At 49.5% G+C, this 16,843-nt stretch overlaps 1 protein-coding gene across 1 annotated transcript in view; it reads right to left on the minus strand.

Annotated features, from left to right (window-relative positions):
• Positions 1 to 4,608: 4,608 nt before the first annotated feature.
• LOC143299029 (heat shock 70 kDa protein 12B-like) overlaps positions 4,609 to 16,843 on the minus strand; it is a 46,764-nt gene continuing 34,529 nt past the window's right edge. Inside the window, exons 8-10 of the mRNA XM_076612111.1 lie at positions 13,386 to 13,565; positions 5,697 to 5,812; positions 4,609 to 5,138 (exon numbers count right to left, since the gene is read on the minus strand). Coding sequence (XP_076468226.1) covers positions 4,931 to 5,138; positions 5,697 to 5,812; positions 13,386 to 13,565 — 504 coding nt within the window. The 3' untranslated portion in view covers positions 4,609 to 4,930. The remainder of the gene's footprint in view (positions 5,139 to 5,696; positions 5,813 to 13,385; positions 13,566 to 16,843) is intronic.

The following is a 16,843-nucleotide window of genomic DNA, read 5'->3' on the forward strand; positions in this document are numbered from 1 at the left end:
CCTTCTGTCAGACACATACTGTCATGTGTCATGTGTCTCAGACACCTTCTGTCAGCCACACAGTGTCATGTGTCTCAGACACCTTCTGTCAGCCACACAGTGTCATGTGTCTCAGACACCTTCTGTCAGACACATACTGTCATGTGTCATGTGTCTCAGACACCTTCTGTCAGACACACAGTATCATGTGTCTCAGAAACCTTCTGTCAGACACACAGTGTCATGTGTCTCAGACACCTTCTGTCAGCCACAAGGTGTCATGTGTCTCAGACACCTTCTGTCAGCCACACAGTGTCATGTGTCTCAGACACCTTCTGTCAGCCACACAGTGTCATGTGTCATGTGTCTCAGACACCTTCTGTCAGCCACACAGTGTCATGTGTCTCAGACACCTTCTGTCAGCCACACAGTGTCATGTGTCTCAGACACCTTCTGTCAGCCACACAGTGTCATGTGTCATGTGTCTCAGACACCTTCTGTCAGCCACACAGTGTCATGTGTCATGTGTCTCAGACACCTTCTGTCAGCCACACAGTGTCATGTGTCATGTGTCTCAGACACCTTCTGTCAGCAAGAGAGAAGGCCACACGTCAGAAGACGTTTCCGCTTTTACATGTATTTATCCAGGTTCGTATGTACACGAAAGTTGTTTCCTCCTTCGTCCAGAAATACGTGTTGATTAAATACTGGGGGGAGGAAGTGAGGGGGTGACGACACGATGGCGCACTGTGGTGTGGGCTGTGGTGGTGCATTGTGGGAACGGATTGTTCAAACACGAGTTGTTCATGTTCCGAGTCTGCTGTCCAGGCAAGCCATGTTCATGTTCACAGTCTGCTGTCCAGGCAAGCCATGTTCATGTTCACAGTCTGCTGTCCAGGCAAGCCATGTTCATGTTCACAGTCTGCTGTCCAGGCAAGCCAAAGCAGGATACACTGACACTGCCTGACAGATTTGTTTCATCACAAAACACAAAATTAGGTTCAGATATGTTTCGCCTCAATCCATGGGTTTCAGTTTCAAAGGTCGACAAATACAACTGAACAAACAGAACACACACACACACACGGATGGATTCTACGGGTAACTCAGCTCTCGCTGGATCAAACTGTTACTGAAAATCGTCCGTTATGGATGTGATTGTTGCTGATGCCGTTAAACGTGTTCCACTTTGCTCTCAGTAGTACTGCTTTCACTTATGCCTAGGAGAACATGGTAGAGAGAGAGAGAGAGAGAGAGAGAGAGAGAGAGAGAGAGAGAGATGGAGGGTGGGGGGGGCAGGAAGAGGCGAAAATAATGATAAATTGGTTTGCAAATTGGAAGACATGCCACGTGGTAAACTGGTTGACGGGCTGGTTGGTTGGCTGGCTGGTTGCTGGGTCTGGAGTTTTTCTCACCATTCAATATTGTCTTTGAAAAAAAGGAGGGAACAATTTAAAACGTCACATATGAAGCTTTGGAAAAACCCAGAAGAACAAGAAGAAGGACTGAAGAAAAACGGAACAAAGACTGTCTGCAATTCGCTGCAGAAAGAGTGGTGTTTGTCTGGGCAAAGTCCTGTCCCACATGGCAGAAAGAGTGGTGTTTGTCTGGGCAAAGTCCTGTCCCACATGGCAGTACGAGTGGTGTTTGTCTGGGCAAAGTCCTGTCCCACATGGCAGAAAGAGTGGTGTTTGTCTGGGCAAAGTCCTGTCCCACATGGCAGAAAGAGTGGTGTTTGTCTGGGCAAAGTCCTGTCCCACATGACAGAAAGAGTGGTGTTTGTCTGGGCAAAGTCCTGTCCCACATGGCAGTACGAGTGGTGTTTGTCTGGGCAAAGTCCTGTCCCACATGGCAGAAAGAGTGGTGTTTGTCTGGGCAAAGTCCTGTCCCACATGGCAGAAAGAGTGGTGTTTGTCTGGGCAAAGTCCTGTCCCACATGACAGAAAGAGTGGTGTTTGTCTGGGCAAAGTCCTGTCCCACATGGCAGAAAGAGTGGTGTTTGTCTGGGCAAAGTCCTGTCCCACATGGCAGAAAGAGTGGTGTTTGTCTGGGCAAAGTCCTGTCCCACATGGCAATACGAGTGGTGTTTGTCTGGGCAAAGTCCTGTCCCACATGGCAGAAAGAGTGGTGTTTGTCTGGGCAAAGTCCTGTCCCACATGGCAGAAAGAGTGGTGTTTGTCTGGGCAAAGTCCTGTCCCACATGGCAGAAAGAGTGGTGTTTGTCTGGGCAAAGTCCTGTCCCACATGACAGAAAGAGTGGTGTTTGTCTGGGCAAAGTCCTGTCCCACATGGCAGAAAGAGTGGTGTTTGTCTGGGCAAAGTCCTGTCCCACATGGCAGAAAGAGTGGTGTTTGTCTGGGCAAAGTCCTGTCCCACATGGCAGAAAGAGTGGTGTTTGTCTGGGCAAAGTCCTGTCCCACATGGCAGAAAGAGTGGTGTTTGTCTGGGCAAAGTCCTGTCCCACATGGCAGAAAGAGTGGTGTTTGTCTGGGCAAAGTCCTGTCCCACATGGCAGAAAGAGTGGTGTTTGTCTGGGCAAAGTCCTGTCCCACATGGCAGAAAGAGTGGTGTTTGTCTGGGCAAAGTCCTGTCCCACATGGCAGAAAGAGTGGTGTTTGTCTGGGCAAAGTCCTGTCCCACATGGCAGAAAGAGTGGTGTTTGTCTGGGCAAAGTCCTGTCCCACATGGCAGAAAGAGTGGTGTTTGTCTGGGCAAAGTCCTGTCCCACATGGCAGAAAGAGTGGTGTTTGTCTGGGCAAAGTCCTGTCCCACATGGCAATACGAGTGGTGTTTGTCTGGGCAAAGTCCTGTCCCACATGGCAGAAAGAGTGGTGTTTGTCTGGGCAAAGTCCTGTCCCACATGGCAGAAAGAGTGGTGTTTGTCTGGGCAAAGTCCTGTCCCACATGGCAGAAAGAGTGGTGTTTGTCTGGGCAAAGTCCTGTCCCACATGGCAGAAAGAGTGGTGTTTGTCTGGGCAAAGTCCTGTCCCACATGGCAGAAAGAGTGGTGTTTGTCTGGGCAAAGTCCTGTCCCACATGGCAGAAAGAGTGGTGTTTGTCTGGGCAAAGTCCTGTCCCACATGGCAGAAAGAGTGGTGTTTGTCTGGGCAAAGTCCTGTCCCACATGGCAGAAAGAGTGGTGTTTGTCTGGGCAAAGTCCTGTCCCACATGGCAGAAAGAGTGGTGTTTGTCTGGGCAAAGTCCTGTCCCACATGGCAGAAAGAGTGGTGTTTGTCTGGGCAAAGTCCTGTCCCACATGGCAGAAAGAGTGGTGTTTGTCTGGGCAAAGTCCTGTCCCACATGGCAGAAAGAGTGGTGTTTGTCTGGGCAAAGTCCTGTCCCACATGGCAGAAAGAGTGGTGTTTGTCTGGGCAAAGTCCTGTCCCACATGGCAGAAAGAGTGGTGTTTGTCTGGGCAAAGTCCTGTCCCACATGGCAGAAAGAGTGGTGTTTGTCTGGGCAAAGTCCTGTCCCACATGGCAGAAAGAGTGGTGTTTGTCTGGGCAAAGTCCAATTCAAAAACACAGATGTTGTTGTTGTTTTCAAAGTCCTGTCCCACAAGAGAGGGTTGTCCTGCACCACGTGACAGAGTGGTGTGTGGACTATTCCTTCTCCACTTCCGCTTTGTGGACGAAAACAAAAAGAAAAAAACACACTCCCCAAAACACAACGCGAGGTTTGACAGCAAGGCACCCTCACCTCCATACCTCTCCCCCCCCTCACCTCCATACCCGCCCCCCCACCTCACCTCCATACCTCTCCCCCCCCCTCACCTCCATACCTCTCCCCCCCCCTCACCTCCATACCCGCCCCCCCACCTCCATACCCCCACCCCACCTCCATACCCCCCCTCACCTCCATACCCCCCCTCACCTCCATACCTCTCCCCCCCCCCTCACCTCCATACCCGCCCCCCCACCTCCATACCCACCCCACCTCCATACCCCCCCTCACCTCCATACCCCCCCTCACCTCCATACCCGTCCCCCCACCTCCATACCCCCACCCCACCTCCATACCCCCCCTCACCTCCATACCCCCACCCCACCTCCATACCCCCACCCCACCTCCATACCCCCCCTCACCTCCATACCCCCACCCCACCTCCATACCCCCCACCTCCATACCCCCCCCTCACTGCATACCCCCACCCCACCTCCATACTCCCACCCCACCTCCATACCCCCCCTCACCTCCATACCCCCCACTCACATCCATACCCCCACCTCACCTCCTTACCCCCACCCCACCTCCATACCCCACCCTCACCTCCATACACCCCACCCTCACCCACACCCCTATACCCTCCTCACCCTCACCTCTATACCCCCCACCTTTACCTCCATACCCCCCCTTCATCCACACCTCCATACCCCCCTCACCCTCACCTCCATACCCCCCTCAACCTCACCTCCATACCCCCCTCACCCTCACCTCCATAGCCCCCCTCCCCGTTCACCCTCACCTCCATACACCCCACCCTCACCCACACCCCTATACCCTCCTCACCCTCACCTCTATACCCCCCACCTTTACCTCCATACCCCCCCTTATCCACACTTCCATACCCCTCCCCACCCTCACCTCCATACCCCCCACCTCATCCACACCCCCTCAAAAAGAAATCTGAAAACAAAAATACCAGTGCCTTCCCTGGCACCGTAAGAAAGAAATACTGAAATCAAATCATGTAAAATGAAAATTAAGTGAAAAAATTTAAGACTCTTCAAACATTGTGAGAGAGGGGACTGACAAAAATACCATCTTTTATTCAGAGCAATATATGCTCCTCTTATACTTGGGGAGACGGGGTATAAAGAAAAATAAATAAAAGAAAGATGTATTTAGTTGTTTTCCACAGAATAAATACAGAAATAAATGAAGACGATGGTGGCAGCAATGCGGTGAGAAGGAGGCAGACAGACAGACAGACAGACAGACAGACAGACGATCACTGGGACAGGAAGTCGACGTAGGTCTCCCTGGAGGTCTTGCTGGTGTGATCGAAGCCCACCACCTTGATCTCGGTGCCGCCAAAGATGACCTCCAGGTCCACTGCCCGCTCCCTGCCGCCCGTGGGGTCCGGCATCTCCACCACCAGGAACCCGCACTTCTCCACGCCGTCCTCGTCCGTGTAGCGCACGTCACGGTGACTGCACCTGGGGCGTCGTCATCATCACCATCGTCATCATCACCATCATCATAGTCATCATCATCATCACCATCGTCACCATTATCATCGTCATCAACATCACCATCACCATGAACATCATCGTCATCACCACCACCATCGTCGTCATCACCATCATCGTCATCATCATCGTCATCATCAACATCATCATCATCATCATCATCACCACCATCATCGTCATCAGTATCTTCAGCACCATCATCATCGTCATCATCACCATCATCATCATCACCACCACCCCTACCAACTCAAAGATGATGCCTCTTACCTGAAGGCCTCTTAGATGCCTTTTACCTGAAGAACTCAAAGATGATGCCTCTTACCTGAAGAACTCAAAGATGATGCCTCTTACCTGAAGAACTCAAAGATGATGCCTCTTACCTGAAGAACTCAAAGATGATGTCTCTTACCTGAAGAACTCAAAGATGATGCCTCTTACCTGAAGAACTCAAAGATGATGTCTCTTACCTGAAGAACTCAAAAATGATCCCTCTTACCTGAAGAACTCAAAGATGATGCCTCTTACCTGAAAAACTCAAAGATGATGCCCCTCTGGTTGTTGATGATGGGGGTGTAGGTCTCTTGCCACACCTCGTTGTGACCTATGACTTCCCCTGCTAACGCCCATGTCTGGAAGATGTTCTGGAACAGCAAAGACTGCAGTAAGTAGTTTGTGACCGTCTACACATGCCTGCGTGAGTGTTTGAGTGCGTGCGTTCGTGAGTGAATGCGTCTCTATGTGCGTATGTGGGTTCTTGTTTGTGACAACGCTGTGACTGACAACAGCAGTCACTGGCAAACTGTCCTGCGTGTACTTACTTTGTGCCCATTGTGCCCTGTGGCATGTAGGACAGCAATGTGCCCACTGTGCCCTGTGGCATGTAGGACAGCAACGTGCCCATTGTGCCCTGTGGCATGTAGAACAGCAACGTGCCCATTGTGCCCTGTGGCATGTAGGACAGCAACGTGCCCACTGTGCCCTGTGGCATGTAGGACAGCAACGTGCCCATTGTGCCCTGTGGCATGTAGGACAGCAACGTGCCCATTGTGCCCTGTGGCATGTAGGGCAGCAACGTGCCCACTGTGCCCTGTGGCATGTAGGGCAGCAACGTGCCCACTGTGCCCTGTGGCATGTAGGACAGCAACGTGCCCATTGTGCCCTGTGGCATGTAGGACAGCAACGTGGCCATTGTGCCCTGTGGCATGTAGGACAGCAACGTGCCCACTGTGCCCTGTGGCATGTAGGACAGCAACGTGCCCACTGTGCCCTGTGGCATGTAGGACAGCAACGTGCCCATTGTGCCCTGTGGCATGTAGGACATCAACGAAAAAGCGCCACTCTTGTCTGTCTGGGGCCAGTCTCTGAATGGTACACCAGGTGTGCTTCAGGGTGATGGGTTCTCCTTTGTTCTGTGCCAGGTGTTCTTTGGCCCTCACTTCTTGGTCCACCGTGTGGTGTCCAGTGGAGGGCTGTCCGGGTGATGGCACCTTGTTCTCTTCGCACGGCGTGTGGTGTCCAGTGGAGGGCTGTCCGGGTGATGGCACCTTGTTCTCTTCGCACGGCGTGTGGTGTCCAGTGGAGGGCTGTCCGGGTGATGGCACCTTGTTCTCTTCGCACGGCGTGTGGTGTCCAGTGGAGGGCTGTCCGGGTGATGGCACCTTGTTCTCTTCGCACGGCGTGTGGTGTCCAGTGGAGGGCTGTCCGGGTGATGGGACCTTGTTCTCTTCGCACGGCGTGTGGTGTCCAGTGGAGGGCTGTCCGGGTGATGGGACCTTGTTCTCTTCGCACGGCGTGTGGTGTCCAGTGGAGGGTACCTTGTTCTCTTCGCACGGCGTGTGGTGTCCAGTGGAGGGCTGTCCGGGTGATGGCACCTTGTTCTCTTCGCACGGCGTGTCCAATCCACTTCCACTGCCTTCTCACGATCATGGTCTTCATGTTCTCTTGATTGCAATGGGCGAGTAGTTGTTGAATGGAGATGGTACTGGGTCAGAAGATTTGTAGGATTCTTAGGAGGTTTTTGGTGTGGAAAGCTGACAGCTTCGTTAGATCACTGTTGGTAATCCTCCAGCATTCCGGTAAAAAAAGATTACGTTTAATGGAAACACGAACAGAAACTGTCAATTGCACAGGTTGTTACAATTGTGTCCCTCAAAACTGAATTCAAATTCTCCGTTTCTCTTCTGACCTCACACCGGTAGAAATGACGTCACCGAAGGAAGGGACGACGTCAGCAGCTACCTTCAGCTGACGTCATCACATACATCACACAGTGACCACACCACATACATCACATAATCCTGACCACATCACATACATCACACAGTGACCACACCACATACATCACACAGTGACCACATCACATACATCACACAGTGACCACACCACATACATCACATAATCCTGACCACATCACATACATCACACAGTGACCACACCACATACATCACACAGTGACCACACCACATACATCACACAGTGACCACACCACATACATCACACAGTGACCACATCACATACATCACACAGTGACCACATCACATACATCACACAGTGACCACACCACATACATCACATAATCCTGACCACATCACATACATCACACAGTGACCACACCACATACATCACACAGTGACCACACCACATACATCACACAGTCCTGACCACACCACATACATCATAGTCCTGACCACACCACATACATCATAGTCCTGACCACACCACATACATCACATAGTCCTGACCACACCACATACATCATAGTCCTGACCACACCACATACATCATAGTCCTGACCACACCACATACATCACATAGTCCTGACCACACCACATACATCATAGTCCTGACCACACCACATATATCACATAGTCCTGACCACACCACATACATCACATAGTCCTGACCACACCACATACATCACATAGTCCTGACCACACCACATACATCACATAGTCCTGACCACACCACATACATCACATAGTCCTGACCACACCACATACATCATAGTCCTGACCGCACCACATACATCACATAGTCCTGACCACACCACATACATCACATAGTCCTGACCACACCACATACATCACATAGTCCTGACCACACCACATACATCACATAGTCCTGACCACACCACATACATCACATAGTCCTGACCGCACCACATACATCACATAGTCCTGACCACACCACATACATCACATAGTCCTGACCGCACCACATACATCATAGTCCTGACCACACCACATACACCACATAGTCCTGACCACACCACATACATCACATAGTCCTGACCACACCACATACATCATAGTCCTGACCACACCACATACACCACATAGTCCTGACCACACCACATACATCACATAGTCCTGACCACACCACATACACCACATAGTCCTGACCGCACCACATACATCACATAGTCCTGACCACACCACATACATCACATAGTCCTGACCGCACCACATACATCATAGTCCTGACCACACCACATACATCACATAGTCCTGACCGCACCACATACATCATAGTCCTGACCACACCACATACACCACATAGTCCTGACCACACCACATACATCACATAGTCCTGACCACACCACATACATCACATAGTCCTGACCACACCACATACATCATAGTCCTGACCACACCACATACACCACATAGTCCTGACCACACCACATACATCATAGTCCTGACCACACCACATACATCACATAGTCCTGACCGCACCACATACACCACATAGTCCTGACCACACCACATACATCATAGTCCTGACCACACCACATACATCACATAGTCCTGACCACACCACATACATCACATAGTCCTGACCACACCACATACACCACATAGTCCTGACCACACCACATACACCACATAGTCCTGACCACACCACATACATCACATAGTCCTGACCACACCACATACACCACATAGTCCTGACCACACCACATACATCATAGTCCTGACCACACCACATACATCACATAGTCCTGACCACACCACATACATCACATAGTCCTGACCACACCACATACATCACATAGTCCTGACCAACACCACATACATCATAGTCCTGACCACACCACATACATCACATAGTCCTGACCACACCACATACATCACATAGTCCTGACCACACCACATACATCACATAGTCCTGACCACACCACATACACCACATAGTCCTGACCACACCACACACACACCGCTGGCTGTGTTTTGCATCAACATCAACATCAACATCACGCTAACAGGTCCTGCAAGGTCAGCAAGGGCTTGCAACACATGACAACTTGATCAGTCACACACTTCACGATGACAACACACACTTCACGATGACAACACACACTTCACGATGACACTTCACGATGACAACACACACTTCACGATGACAACACACACTTCACGATGACAACACACACTTCACACACACTTCACGATGACAACACACACTTCACGATGACACTTCACGATGACAACACACACTTCACGATGACAACACACACCTCACGATGACAACACACACCTCACGATGACAACACACACCTCACGATGACAACACAGACTTCACGATGACAACACAGAACACAACAGCTCATAGAACACAACAGCTCACAACAGATCACAGAACAACAACAGCTCACAGAACACAACAGCTCACAGAACAACAACAGCTCACAGAACACAACAGCTCACAACAGCTCACAGAACAACAACAGCTCACAGAACACAACAGCTCACAACAGCTCACAGAACAACAACAGCTCACAACAGCTCACAGAACACAACAGCTCACAGAACACAACAGCTCACAACAGCTCACAGAACACAACAGCTCACAGAACAACAACAGCTCACAACAGCTCACAGAACAACAACAGCTCACAGAACACAACAGCTCACAACAGCTCACAGAACACAACAGCTCACAGAACACAACAGCTCACAACAGCTCACAGAACACAACAGCTCACAGAACAACGACAGCTCACAGAACAACAACAGCTCACAGAACACAACAGCTCACAACAGCTCAAAGAACACAACAGCTCACAGAACAACAACAGCTCACAGAACACAACAGCTCACAACAGCTCACAGAACACAACAGCTCACAGAACAACAACAGCTCACAGAACAACAACAGCTCACAGAACACAACAGCTCACAACAGCTCAAAGAACACAACAGCTCACAGAACAACAACAGCTCACAGAACACAACAGCTCACAACAGCTCACAGAACACAACAGCTCACAGAACAACAATAGCTCACAACAGCTCACAACAGCTCACAGAACACAACAGCTCACAACAGCTCACAACAGCTCACAGAACACAACAGCTGACAGAACACAGCCCGGCCAGTACCCCGTCAGCCGACAGTGTTGGGCAGGAAAGGAGGACAAGCACACGACAGGACGAGGACGATGCTGTGCCTTGTGAAGGCGGCTGATTCAGGATCAGGACAACACGACACGATACACCATCTGCATGCGCGTCCAACTTCCCTCAGAAAATAGCACCACCCACCAACACACACACACACACACACACACACACACACACACACACACAGAGAGAGAGAGAGAGAGAGGTATGTACATATACATTTCTTTCCAGTCACCCAGGCGCCCCTTCACTGAAAGTCGCAACAACAGCAACAGTGAATCACGTTGGGATAGAAGCAACACGGACACAACAACAGTTCCCCCACCAGTATCCTCCCCTCTCTCCCACCTCCACTACAGCCACCATCACAACCATCACCATCACACCATCACAACCATCACCATCACAACCATCACCATCACACCATCACAACCATCACCATCACAACCATCACCATCACAACCATCACCATCACACCATCACAACCATCACCATCACACCATCACAACCATCACCATCACAACCATCACCATCACAACCATCACCATCACACCATCACAACCATCACCATCACACCATCACAACCATCACCATCACAACCATCACCATCACACCATCACAACCACCACCACACCATCACAACCATCACCATCACACCATCACCATCACACCATCACCATCACAACCATCACCATCACAACCATCACCATCACAACCATCACCATCACACCATCACCATCACACCATCACCATCACAACCATCACCATCACAACCATCACCATCACACCATCACCATCACAACCATCACAACCATCACCACACCATCACAACTATCACAACACCACCACACCATCACATGCATCACAATACCATTACACCCATCACCACCACACCATCACCACCACACCATCACAACACCATCACAACCATCACCACACCATTACACCCATCACCACCACACTATCACAACCATCACCACCACACTATCACAACCATCACCACCACACCATCACAACCATCACCACACCATCACAACCATCACCACCACACCATCACCACCACACCATCACAACACCATCACAACCATCACCACACCATTACACCCATCACCACCACACTATCACAACCATCACCACCACACTATCACACCCATCACCACCACACTATCACAACCATCACCACACCATCACAACCATCACCACACCATCACAACCATTACCACACCATCACAACTATCACAACCACCACCACACCATCACAACCACCACAACACCATCACAACCATCACCACACCACCACACCATCACAACCACCACAACACCATCACAACCATCACCACACCATCACAACTATCACCACACCATCACACCATCACAACCACCACCACACCATCACAACCATCACCACACCATCACAACTATCACCACCACACCATCACCACCACACCATCACCACCACACCATCACAACCATCACCACCACACCATCACCACCACACCATCACAACCACCACCACACCATCACAACCATCACCACCACACCATCACAACCACCACCACACCATCACAACCATCACCACCACACCATCACAACCATCACCACCACACCATCACCACCACACCATCACAACCATCACCACACCATCACAACCATCACCACCACACCATCACAACCATCACCATCACAACCATCACCACCACACCATCACCACCACACCATCACAACCATCACCACCACACCATCACCACCACACCATCACAACCACCACCACACCATCACAACCATCACCACCACACCATCACCACCACACCATCACAACCATCACCACACCATCACAACCATCACCTTCACAATGATGAACATCCCCTCTCCCCTCTGCTCAACGGTACAGAAGTATCAGGACGAAAACCAATCGCTTCGCCAATAGCTTTTTCCCAAATGAATGCCGTCTCTCGAACAAATCCAGTATGATTGAACAGAATTGTGCATCCAACAACCATCTACCTGAAGATCTAGTCATCAGCCCCATCCACATGTAATATGCGGCTTCTGTTCAAACGTGTGTGTGTGTGTGTGTGTGTGTGTGTGTGTGTGTGTGTGTGTGAGGGAGAGGGAGAGAGAGTGTGTGTATGTGTGCGTGCCTGCATGTGTGTGTGTGTGTGTGTGTGTGTGTGTGTGTGTGTGTGTGTGTGTGTGTGTGTGTGTGTGTGTGCAGTGCGTGCATGTGTGAGTATGTACAAGTTTTTATATTGATATGCACTTGTACTGTATCTGTGTTTGTGTATGATTTTCGATTTATGTTCGTACCCCGTTATGTGTTATCCCCACCAATATTCCTTGTGACCCCGGTACACTTGGTAATAAAGACATTCTGTTCTGTTCTATTCTATTCTATTCTATTCTGTCACAACCATCACCACTACACCATCACAACCACCACCACACCATTATAACCACCACCACCATCACCACCACAACCACCACCACCATCACCATCACAACCACCATCACCACTACCACCACCACCATCATCATCACAACCACCACCACCACCACCATCACCACTACCACCACCACCATCACCATCACAACCACCATCACCACTACCACCACCACCACCACCATCACCACCATCATCACAACCATCACCACCACCACCATCACAACCACCACCACCACCATCATCACAACCACCACCACCACCATCATCACAACCACCACCACCACCATCACCACTCTTCCCCACCCGAACCTCCCCCCCCTTCCCCCCCGCACCCTCCCCCTCCCCCCCAGCAGCAGCCTGTGGCCCCACCTTGCAGAGGTCCATGCCGTCAGAGTTGACCCTGAGGTCCTCACGGTGCTGGCCCTCCAGGAAGGGCAGATAGGACCCCACACCGTACGTGTAGCGGCAGATCCTCTGGCAGATAGCCGACGGGTCGTGACCAAAGGCCACCGCTCCCTTCACCACTGCCAGACTGGCTTCCTCGGGGATCTGTCACAGACACTGCTGACGTCATCTGGACATTGTGGACAGTGCTGTGTGACGTCATTTGTGGACAGACTGACTTCCTGCAGAATGTGGGTCACAGACATTGCTGACGTCAGTTGTACATTGTAGACAATGTCGTGTGGCGTCATATTTGTACATTGTGGATAACGTTGTGTGACATCATTTGTACATTGTGGAAAATGTTGAGTGACATCATTTGTACATTATAGATAACTACACATCCCCACACAACCAGCTGCTGCTCATATTACACTGTGGAAATTGACACTTCCCCACACTACCAATGGCATCTGTTTATACATTATGGATAACTACACTTCCCCACACAACCAGTGACTGTTCATACTATAGATAACTACATTTCCCCACACAACCAGAGACTTCACATTGTGGATAACTACACTTCCCCACATAACCAGTGACCGTTCACATTGAAGATAACTACACTCGGGGTCTATGGATCAGACAACCAAGGAAAGTTTAGTTTTGACATGTGATTTGTTATAGTTGTTTTAATTATTTTATCTGGCCTACAATTCGTGAAGTTTTCTTACATTTATATTGAAGGACTGTACTGACTCCACGTTTTGATGAATGAAGGGAGAGTTCCATTCAGATGGGGTCCGAAAAATGAAAACTGGATTTGTACTCATCACTTCGTACACCTGGCAGAATATGATTATCGGAATAGTAACATTCTGGTGCTCTTTAACTTTCAAGTTAGGACATTGACACAATGATGAAAGAATAGATTGCGAGCGAACCGCTTGTAGACATGGTTGATATGAGACTGCCATTTTGGTTCTCTGTCAGGATGACTCTCACAGCGCCATGTTGGTTCTCTGTCAGGATGACTCTCACAACGCCATGATGTGGTTCTGTCAGGATGACTCTCACAACGCCATGTTGGTTCTCTGTCAGGATGACTCTCACAACGCCATGTTGGTTCTCTGTCAGGATGACTCTCACAACGCCATGTTGGTTCTCTGTCATGATGACTCTCACAACGCCATGATGTGGTTCTCTGTCAGGATGACTCTCACAGCGCCATGTTGGTTCTCTGTCAGGATGACTCTCACAACGCCATGATGTGGTTCTCTGTCAGGATGACTCTCACAACGCCATGATGTGGTTCTCTGTCATGATGACTCTCACAGCGCCATGATGTGGTTCTCTGTCATGATGACTCTCACAACGCCATGATGTGGTTCTCTGTCATGATGACTCTCACAGCGCCATGTTGGTTCTCTGTCATGATGACTCTCACAACGCCATGTTGGTTCTCTGTCAGGATGACTCTCACAGCGCCATGTTGGTTCTCTGTCAGGATGACTCTCACAACGCCATGATGTGGTTCTGTCATGATGACTCTCACAACGCCATGTTGGTTCTCTGTCAGGATGACTCTCACAACGCCATGATGTGGTTCTCTGTCAGGATGACTCTCACAGCGCCATGTTGGTTCTCTGTCATGATGACTCTCACAGCGCCATGTTGGTTCTCTGTCATGATGACTCTCACAGCGCCATGTTGGTTCTGTCATGATGACTCTCACAGCGCCATGTTGGTTCTGTCATGATGACTCTCACAACGCCATGATGTGGTTCTCTGTCAGGATGACTCTCACAGCGCCATGATGTGGTTCTCTGTCAGGATGACTCTCACAACGCCATGTTGGTTCTCTGTCATGATGACTCTCACAACGCCATGATGTGGTTCTCTGTCATGATGACTCTCACAGCGCCATGTTGGTTCTCTGTCATGATGACTCTCACAGCGCCATGTTGGTTCTCTGTCATGATGACTCTCACAGCGCCATGTTGGTTCTCTGTCATGATGACTCTCACAGCGCCATGATGTGGTTCTCTGTCAGGATGACTCTCACAGCGCCATGATGTGGTTCTCTGTCAGGATGACTCTCACAACGCCATGATGTGGTTCTGTCAGGATGACTCTCACAGCGCCATGTTGGTTCTCTGTCAGGATGACTCTCACAGCGCCATGATGTGGTTCTCTGTCAGGATGACTCTCACAACGCCATGTTGGTTCTCTGTCAGGATGACTCTCACAACGCCATGTTGGTTCTCTGTCATGATGACTCTCACAACGCCATGCTGGTTCTCTGTCAGGATGACTCTCACAACGCCATGATGTGGTTCTCTGTCAGGATGACTCTCACAACGCCATGTTGGTTCTCTGTCAGGATGACTCTCACAGCGCCATGATGTGGTTCTCTGTCAGGATGACTCTCACAACGCCATGCTGGTTCTCTGTCAGGATGACTCTCACAACGCCATGATGTGGTTCTCTGTCAGGATGACTCTCACAACGCCATGTTGGTTCTCTGTCAGGATGACTCTCACAACGCCATGTTGGTTCTCTGTCAGGATGACTCTCACAACGCCATGTTGACAGACTTGTTCTCCGGACTTTCTTTCCTGCAGGCTCAAAGTCAAATGCTCAGTTTTGTGTTCACGTCAGTAACAATATTTTGTCTGATGGTTATTTTGTTGTTTTGGTGTTGACGTCAGTACAATGGGTTTTTTTTCTAAGAATCATTTTGTTGCTGTAGTGTTGACGTCAGTACAATGGGTTTTTTCTAAGTATTATTTTGTTGTAGTGTTGACGTCAGCAGAATGGGTTTTTTCTAAGTATTATTTTGTTGCTGAAGTGTTGGCATCAGTACAATGGATTTTTTCTTAGTATTATTTTGTTACTGAAGTGTTGACGTCAGTACAAAGGGTCCTTTCCAAGGATTATTGTGTTGCTGAAGTGTTGACGTCAGTATAATGGGGTTTTTCTAAGCATTATTTTGTTGCTGTAGTGTTGACTTCAGTGCAGTGATTTTTTTCTCTAAGGATTATGTTGTTGCTGTAGTGTTCACGTCAGCAGAATGTTTTGTTGTTTTTTTTCAAAGGATTATTTTGTTGCTGAAGTGTTGACGTCAGTACAATGGGGGGGGGGTTTTCTCCTAAGTATCATTTCGCTGCTGAAGTGTTGACGTCAGTACAATGGGGTTTTTCTACGCATTATTTGTTGCTGAAGTGTTGACGTCAGTACAATGGGTTTTTTCTTAGGATTATTTTGTTGCTGAAGTGTTGACGTCAGTACAATGGGTTTTTTCTTAGGATTATTTTGTTGCTGTAGTGTTGACGTCAGTGTTGCTGAAGTGTTGACTTCAGTACAATGGTTTTTTTCTAAGGATTATTTTGTTGCTGAAGTGTTGACTTCAGTACAATGGCTTTTTTCTAAGGATTATT

The sequence above is a fragment of the Babylonia areolata genome, chromosome 24 (assembly GCF_041734735.1).
Source record: "Babylonia areolata isolate BAREFJ2019XMU chromosome 24, ASM4173473v1, whole genome shotgun sequence".
In the NCBI taxonomy this organism is placed as follows: Eukaryota; Metazoa; Mollusca; class Gastropoda; order Neogastropoda; family Buccinidae; genus Babylonia; species Babylonia areolata.